General features: G+C 35.4%; 1 protein-coding gene across 1 annotated transcript; it reads right to left on the minus strand.

Annotated features, from left to right (window-relative positions):
- Positions 1–322: 322 nt before the first annotated feature.
- LOC143543135 (protein FAR1-RELATED SEQUENCE 5-like) lies at positions 323–2,056 on the minus strand. The gene is made up of 6 exons (XM_077035527.1): positions 1,353–2,056; positions 1,053–1,220; positions 941–973; positions 786–831; positions 616–729; positions 323–505 (listed from the first exon to the last, which is right to left on the minus strand). The coding sequence occupies exons 1-6, from the start codon at positions 2,054–2,056 to the stop codon at positions 323–325; spliced, it is 1,248 nt and encodes a 415-aa protein (XP_076891642.1).
- Between the last annotated feature and the right edge of the window lie 7,731 nt (positions 2,057–9,787).

Consider the following 9,787-nt stretch of genomic DNA (forward strand, 5'->3'; position numbering starts at 1 on the left):
GCAGCCTCTTTCCTACATCGATCATTTATATATCTTTTCAGGAATTTCTGGACTTGATACATATTCATGACGTAGAAAATATGCCGACACAACAAACCATACTGTTCAAATCTTTTGCAGGAGCATGTTGCAGTAGACTCTTCGCCAAACTCAACTTCCTTCTTAAACACAACCTAAAAAAATGTAAACGCTTATTAAACGCTTGTTAAATAATATAAGATTAAACAACTTTGAACTAAAACGCTTACTAAACGCTCATACTTACCTCCAAAAAACCTGGAACATACGCATTAAAATCCATTATTTTACACCTCAAAAAACCTCATTCTTCTTCACAAGAACTGAATTGTGAAACACCACCAACAATCTCATTTATTTCATCTTGAACATCATTAAAAATAGATCTTGTATATATCCTAACTGCTTCCCTTTCAAGATAACTTCTTGTTTCTAACTGCGGATACGTGTACCTACTATCATGATCACACCGTCTGCCATTGTATCTCTGTATCTCCATACAAAAATCAAAATGGTTGAAAAACTCAACTAATGTTAACTGAGAATTTGTAGCTTGTCCAAAAAAATGGTTTTCGCTCTCTGATCTTGATGTTGTACGCATAATCCGGACAAAGGTTCGTCTCTATAAAAAGCAGGTATCCAATCAAATCTGATTTCATACATATCAATAAGCCATTTATTCTTGTCAAGCTCAAACTCAACCATTATCGTCTACCATTTATCCACAAATTCAGAATGACTAATTGAATCCGTCCACACAATATTACATACTCTACTCTTAAAATCTCCGTTTCTACATAAATCAGCTCCCACCTGATAACAACATGTTAAACGTTTATGAAACGCTCATTACCAAAATATAGAATAATATAAGTTACGCTCGTAAAACGCTCACATATTAAACATCAAAAAAGACTATTACCATGAAACGCTTGTAAAACGCTCATCATTTAAGCTGCTTAAAATAGTTAAATCAAACACAGTTAAAGGTTATCTTTTCAGCAACTTTCTTCATTATATGCCACATACATAACCTATGTCTTGTATTTGGAAACACAGATGCAATAGCTTGCTTCATAGCAGAGTCTTGGTCAGTAACAGCAACCTTCAGTGCACTACCAAACGACTTAAGTGACATTTGCAATAACCATGTATATGATTCAGTAGTTTTAGAAGCTAATAATCCAGCACCGACAGTCACACTATGACAATGGTTATCAATTGTCGTGAACGGTACAAAAACCATCTTGTACTTGTACATAAAAAATCATATTCATACACACAAACTAATATGCTTGAATATTATATTGAAACTGTATGGATCAATAACTTACTTGTTAGTCTTAAAAGTAGTATCAAAAGATATAATATTCCCAAATGCAAGATAATTACTCTTTGAAATCTCATCAGCCCAAAACACATGAATTAACTCACGATCATCATTGACATCATATTCAAAAGAATAATCAGATGAAAATGTTCTCTTCGTACACAATATCTGAACAATCATCTCAGCATCATACTCTCCAATATAACAATTCAAACCTTGTTTAAAATTCTTACAATCATCTTTAGTTGCACCTACTTTTTCAAAACCACTGTATTGTGTTCTCATAAGGTTAAACGCTTTAACAGGTCCCAGGTTCATATTAGACAACTCATAAATAGCTTCCTCTTGGACATGTGTTAACTTTCTCGCAGAACGAACAAAATGCATATCAGAATCTTCTACCATTCTATGATTATGGCCTTCAACAAAATCATGTACTTCAAAAATTGCACCATCAACAGATTTTAACTGAACATGTGCTCTACAACCACATATAATTTCCGGCCTCTTCCTCCTTTTATAATATGGCTTGCTTGATTCATTACAATCACCTTCTGAATCACAAATTTTTGCTGGCTTGTGACCTTCCTTGCAACATGTAAAATACTTGGTCTTTAGTACACCATCATGCACGTAAGATCCACCTTTACGAGCCCCAAATCCAGCTTTTTTAGCATATTCACTATAAAAATCAAATGCTTGATCCATTGACGAAAACATCATTGCTTTAACAGGTCTTTAAGAAGAAGCAACTTCAGAAATGATATCAACCCCTTGACCTTCAACCAAAACACTTGAATCATCTACACAAACATTAAATCGAACGTGTTAACACAAAAAAAACATAATAAAGTCATCCAAACACGCTCATAACGCGCTCATAATATTGAATCAACCATTTTAACAATCCTAAAATTAACACGCTCATGTTCTTTAACATTATAATCAGTCATACTAACACGCTCATATTCTTTAACATTATAATCAGTCATACTAACACGCTCATATTCAATAACATTATAATCAGTCATACTAACACGCTCATGATACGCTCATAGTATAAACACCAGAAATCAACCATGTTAAAAGGCTACTACTATGAACACGCTCGTAACACGCTCGCTAACTAAACTAATCAATTATCATGTGATTCTCATAGAAACTAACATACAGGTTACTTCCATGATTATAAATACAGTATACATCTACTGTTGATTAGTTAAAACAAAGCAAAAAACTTACATTCACGATCGTCTTCCATTTCAAAACCCTAAATCACGAAATCGATTGAAAAACTGGTTCGTGTACTCAAGAGAGCTCAATTGATAGATTTCGGTACACAAATTGTTTCGTAAATAAGAAATTGATTTTGATTAAGCTAAAAATATGGATCGTAGCCGTTTATACGTAAAATTCCAAATCTAGATTACCAATCAAAAAGACAATCTTACCCTTCTCTCTTAAAATACACGGGATCTTCTCAACCGTTCGCAACTGAATCGCAAGTGTAGATCGACGCTCCCAGATGTCGCGTACGTTTTGTACGATAAGCATTTGCGTATTCCATATTTTCTGTCTCTCTCTCTCTATATATATATAGGGTGGGATTAAAATAAGAAGTGGGGTATGTTTAAGAAGTGTAAGAAGTAATCTGGTACGTTAGATATGTTGATCTAATGGTGGATATAGAAAGTGTGTTTATTGTACGGTGTGTTTTATTTTAGTTGCGACGTGTTTATTGTGCGGTTTATTTTATTGGATCTAATGGTGAAAACACACTTTCTACACTTACTAGGAAAAATCTACTTCTTATTATAACATACCTATATATATATATATATACATACACACACACGCACACAAAAACTTATAAAAACTCAATAACATAATTGTTGACAAATATATTATTTTAAACGTGCTGCAGGTTAAACCGATGGTGTGCTAAGGATGAAGATCACTAGTATAACTTAGGTTATTTAAATAAAAGAATTTTGTTATTCGATGAAGTGTTTAGTGTTTCCTTTTTATTTATACATAATTGAGTACTTGTTATGGTATGAAATAAAATTAATATAATTATTGTCACTTTATAGAGTTCCAATCTTATGAGTGATCTGTACGTTGAACCCAAGTGTGTTTTGCTTAAAGTCAGGGTGTTACAGTGGACGTGGTCGGTCTGGTAGTCAAGATCTAGAACGGGATTGTTATTAAGGTTCGTTCGATTTCATGGACTAATAAGTCAAAGAAAGATCAATATAAGGTGTGATGCTATAGATGTGATAAGCTTAGATGCTTCACATCTATGTGTCCAGACCGAGAACCACCTAAACAACAAGAAGCGTGTGTAGCTGAAATCGAAAACGCAAATGGAGTTGTATACATGCATGAGACTATCTTCATGAATGATGAAAGCCTAAGACCAAAATGATACCACGAACCTAAAACAGGCGATGTTTGGTATTTGGATAACAGGGCTAGTAACCACATTTTTCTAGGAATTCAATTAAAGTATAATGGGTAAGGTTAGGTTCGTGATGGCTCATGTGTCAGTATTAATGGGATGGGGTCCATACTCTTTCAAGGAAAGTATGAAGAAAAAACGATTAATGACCGAAATATATTACATACCTGATTTGAAAAGCAATATAATTAGCCCCGGACAAGCCCCCCCCCCCCCCCCCCCGGGTCCAATGCAATGTTTGAATGAAGAATGAGTTCCAAACCATGCATGATGGTGGGGCTACTGATGAAAGTGACAAGGTCAAGTAACTGACTTCACAAGATTAACATGAAAAATGGAAACACAGTCTTCTTGAAGGCCGTAAACGAAAAGGACACATGCAAGTGGCTTTCTTGATGTGGTCAAATCGGGTTCGAGAAGCTGAAAATAATGGTGAAGAAGGAGTTGGTTCGCTGAAGCACAAGCATCCAACACGAGGAGAAATTATCTGAGTCGATATGAATCATGTTTGATGAGGAAACAAACGAGAAATGCTTTCTCGAATGCAACGATATTCTGAGCCACTCAAGTTTTGGAACTAGTACCTGCTGATTTGTGCAGGCCGATTACACCAACAACACTCGGTGGTAACAAATTTATTTTTGTCCTTATTGATGATTTTTCACATTATATATGGATTATTTTTTTGAAGGAAAGAGTGATGCTTTCAAGAAGTATTAGAAATTCAAATCACTTATTGAGAAGGAAACCAAGAAAACATGCAATTAAAAGACTCCAAACCGATAAGGGAGGAGAATTTACATTCAAGGAGTTCCATGGTTTTTTTGAAGACAATGGAGTAAACCTACATCTCACCACACCTTATATCCAATGAGTTCCATGGTTTTTTGTGAAGACAATGGAGTAAACCAACATCTCACCACACCTTATATGCCTCAATAGAATGGCACGGTGGAATGTTGAAATAGAACATTAAAAGAGATTACATGGACCACTATGAAAGCATTACAATTTCCCAACTACTTGTCGGGAGAAGAAATTTGCCATGCAACCTACATATTTAATCGAATACTACTTGCGTGTTAATTAATCAAACACCCTGTGAAAAGTTCAGAGGATAAAAACCAAACGTGGCACATATATGGGTATTGGTGTGTGGTGTTTAGGTATGATTTTTGAACACTTTAAATCATGATATAAAATTTATAAAAAATGATAATTATGTTTGGCTAAACATACACATGCAGTGAACCATCATATAGTATAAGTAAGTACGAAATCGTTGAAGGACACGGCTTTCCTATTTAACCTTTGTTGTTATCTAACCAGTTTTAATCTATAAAAGTGGAGGTTTGGTTTAACTTAATAAGATCATATTAAAACACACACATAATTAGCTTACCAAATTTACAAACAAATGTTACTCTTGTATTGAATTCTTTCATTTAATATTAGTAGCTTATAGTCTGTTATTAATGTGGAAAACTTCGGTGAACGGAACCTTCAGAGTTTGGTGATAGGAAAAGAAAGGTATATGGTGCTGCAAAGCTCCCGCAAATGCTAGAGTCCCCATCCAGGTTTCTTCGGATTTCTCGCCTATTGGCCGACGTTCTCCTAGTCAACTTGGCCATGTCCTGGCTCTAGTGTTATGCAGTTCATTTAGAAGAATAGGGGTATTGCTACGAACAATCCCAAGTCATCAAAGAACCACTCCTTTAAACACATGTTTGCTTGCTTATTTCTTTAGAATAAAATGGAAGGGAGCTCCCACTAAAGATACTTATACTTCCCTCAGTTTCACTTAATGTGCCGAATTTTAGCGTAGAATGTTTAATTTTGTATTAGTTAACGGCATTTTCTCGTGAAACTTGTTAAGTCCATATTTCCTTACTTATCCTTATATAAAATCTCTAGATTATGTTTCTCAACACATCATGGCCATTTCCTAAATCCACTTATTGCGAGAAACGTAATTTAGCAATGTTACTAAACAAAATTAAGTTATATAGTCATAAGTTAAATAGTGTTAAATAGTCAGTCACTCAATTTTCCAATTTGTTTATTTTAATAAACTAACCATTAACCTACATTGGATCTGATATGATACCAAAAGCCTCTCTAAGGTTTTGGCTAAAACCCAAAAGCCTTTTCACCACATATTACCAGAAACTTGTCACACAAATCTGATTCTATACTAGAAGCCTGTACCAGATCCGCTTGCGCTTTCAGAAGCACACAATAGGATATGGTTAATTATTAGAAGCCTATCGCAAGATCTGACTCGTTATCAGAAGCTAACCTAATACTAGTCGCTATGGGGCGCCCATGGCTGAGGTGGCGAGCGCCGTTGGGCGCCGAACACCGTCGTGGGGCGCGGTCCAACCAAGGCCGCGGTGGTGCCCAGCAAGCCAACGGCCGGCGCGGATGGAGAAAATAAGGTGGGCCCCCTCCAACGGCTTTCATCTCAGATTTGAAATGTGGCTCGTCACCGGTGGCTTCTTTCTTCTTGTCGGGTTTGTTGGAGAAAATAAACCGGAGATGGTCGGAGGTGGTCGGAGGTCGGAGGTGGTCGGAGGTCCAGACAAAACCCTTTTCATCTCAAATTTGCTTTCTTTTCTTGACGAGATTGAGATGGAGATAGTCGGAGGTCTTTGTTTTGGTAGAGGATGAGGTTGAGTTGTTGAGTTTGATATATAAGGTTTGGGTGTTTGGTGTTTTGGCAGAGGATGAGGATGAGGATGATGATGGTTTGGGTGTTTGGGTGTTTGGTTTTTTAGTTTTATAAAAAAATATAAAAAATAAAGGGGCTTCGAAGCCCCCGCACCAAAGAGGGGCATCTTTGGGTGGGGCTTTGAAGCCCCCAGTGCACACGTGGCGCTGACGTGGCATTGGGGAGGGGCTTCGAAGCCCCTCACCATAGTGACTAGTCTAAGGTCCTAAAGTAATTTATTAAGGTTTCAATTGATTATTAATTTATTATGTAAGAATAAATATATTTTATATATTTATTTATATGGTCATCATTATCATTTATATAATAACAGATCAAAATAATTAATTATACCTTATTATATATTAGCTTAGTAATTGTTGATGGGTCATATTACTCTTAATAGCTAATAAAGGGTTTCTCCTTTGATGTATATATAGAGAGAATAAATTAACATCATAACCTAATCTCACACACATAAGAAAATCATGTGTCTCCTCTCTCTTCTAAACCGGGTTCCTCTCAAGAACCCTAACCATCCTTAACTATATAGCCTAAAGGGGAACTCGACCAACCTGACAACCATGTCATCTACATCCTTCTCTGTTGCGGTTACTACTCTCTCTGCTGTAACAGGTTCATAGGTTTATTATTTATTATGTTTTCTATTACTTACATGAAGAACTGATCAACATGTGGCATCAGAGTGATGTTGATTAATCAGTTCTTCATGTTTTCCCTAAATCTGGAATTAAATCAGAAGACATTGACTAAAACTTGATAAACCCTAATTTTTTCAGTTTCTTTTTCATGTTCTATTACAAAAACAATATATGAAAATGTTTAAAATCGCTAAATTTCATATTTAGTAAACCCTAATATTTTCGAAATGTGTTAAATTCATGTTTAAAGATTTCGATTCCATGTTTTTTGTATGTGTAATTGTTAAAATTTCGATGATGTTCTTCGTGTTCATCATTATTATCGAAAATTATACATATTTTGATTCAAAATCTAGATTAAAATTTGTTAATGATTATTTAGGGATATATTTATTCAAATCTTGGATAACTTAGAAGTTTTAATATTTTCTTAAAAGATTTGAATTCCCCTAAAATAAGAAACAAATATAATTGTTAATCATTAAAAAGATTTGAATCAAATCTTATCATTATTAATTTAGTTTAAAAATATCATGGGTCAAGGGCTTAAACCAGTTTACGGGTTCACGGGTTATTTAAAAATCATGTATTATGGGCTTAAAATAGCTTATGTGTTATAAGAGTTTATGAGTTTCTAAAATGGTTTGGGGTCATAACCCATAAACCCGAAAACTCATTAATACCGGAATCAACATTTTTTCTAAAAACTCCATAAAATCATGTAAACACCTAAATACTGAAAAACCCGCTAAAAGCTGGAGACTGGCAATTCTCGGGAACCTAAAATTTCTGAGAACTAATTCTGAAAAAAAAGGTTTTACCGGATACTTAAAAATCCTTACTCTAAACATTTTTTCTGCTATTAAGTAATTAAATGTTTTGTAAACCTTAAATATTATAAAATTTTACAAAACATAAAGGCTTAACTTGAATTAACTTTTGACGTAACAATCCTGCCCAAAGGTGATGAGTTATATTTACCATATCATTCAAGTCTAACTGAAAGCTTTTGTTAGTTTTTTGCCTAACAAGATATAAATGTCTCACTTCTGCACGAAGGTGATGTGTTACATTATATCAAGCAAAACTAGCATGTGCATAATTAAAATAATTGTATCACTTCTGGCCACAGGTGATGGGATACAAGTGTTTTGCACACATACTTAAATAAATTTTAATTATGCCCAAAGGTGATTTATTTTTTGTTTAAGTAGAACTATTAATTATAGTCTATTAGTTTGATATTAATAATAGGCATATCACATTTTTGTAAGGACCCGTTACCGGTAGCCCTACTTTCGTGTTGGATTTACTCATAAACGCAGTTCTAAATATCAGAGTTAACTAAAACATTCGCGGAATATAAAAACTTTCGTAAAACATTTCATAGCAAAACACATCTTGTCTTAAAACAACATCTTATCTTTCAAAATGAACAAAACATTAAACTTAAACGTCTTGAGTCTTCCGATGCCAGCCTCTTATTCAGTGCCACGTGTCTCCTCAAGCGAGCTGCCTCATCCTACTCACCTGCGTGCATACTAAAAGTCAGCTACGCTGAGTGAGTTCTAGTTAATCATACATTATACAATACACATAAACTTATATCCTTTCAATCATACTTTCTTACTTTCTTTTGTATTAACTTACTTTCATATCTTACGTTATAAAGAGCATTACGCCCTACATTCCTTGAGTATTATTAGGGCTCGTTACCCTTCTTCCTCGAGTATTATTAGGGCTCGGTACCCTCCTTCCTCGAGTATTATTAGGGCTCGGTACCCTCTTTTCTCGAGTATTATTAGGGCTCGGTACCCTCTTTCCTCGAATATTAGTAGGGTTCGGTTCCCTAGTTCTCGAATATTAGTAGGGTTCGATTCCCTCTTTGTTACCATACAACCATACATCATACCTCGAGTATTATTAGGGCTCGATACCCTTTTCGTAACCATACAACCATACAACCATCACTTCCTTCTTTTATTAACTTTATCACGTTCGTACACATAAGCATACATATCATACTTACCTTATACATAGCGTTACAACCTGACAGTACGTGCAATATCCGAAGATCGTTCACGTACCATCAAGTAATCATTCATAAATTTCACATTATTCACATAAGGCATACACTTATCTCTTAGGATAAGCGTATTAACAAACATATTGAGTATGCACACAGCCCCGAAAACATAACACATAGATGGGACTAGAAACTCACCTGAATCCTGTTACGCTCTCCGTTAATCGTTATTCCCTTCTTGAGCTGTGCACGGCTAACTGTATAATATTTACATGTATCAATTAACTACTACTACTCATGTTGTATTTCTATCTTTATATAACCCACAACGAATGGGGGTCCGGGGGCAGTGCCCCTGGCAGCGGGGTCTAGGGGCGACAGCCCCTAGCAGGGTCCAAGGGGCAGAGCCCTTGGCTGGGGTCGAGCTGACTCCAGCGAACTTATCATTAAGCAAACTTAACAATAAGCGAACTTAACATTAAGCGAACTTAAGCATAGGCGAAATTAGTGTTCGGCGAAGTTAACCCTAGGCGAACATATGCCAGGCGAAGTTATCAGTTAGGCGAACTTGTCACCAGGT

This window comes from Bidens hawaiensis, unplaced genomic scaffold (assembly GCF_021521415.1).
Source record: "Bidens hawaiensis isolate Kalapana, Puna unplaced genomic scaffold, B.hawaiensis_p1.1 tig00013069_1, whole genome shotgun sequence".
Lineage (NCBI taxonomy): Eukaryota > Viridiplantae > Streptophyta > Magnoliopsida > Asterales > Asteraceae > Bidens > Bidens hawaiensis.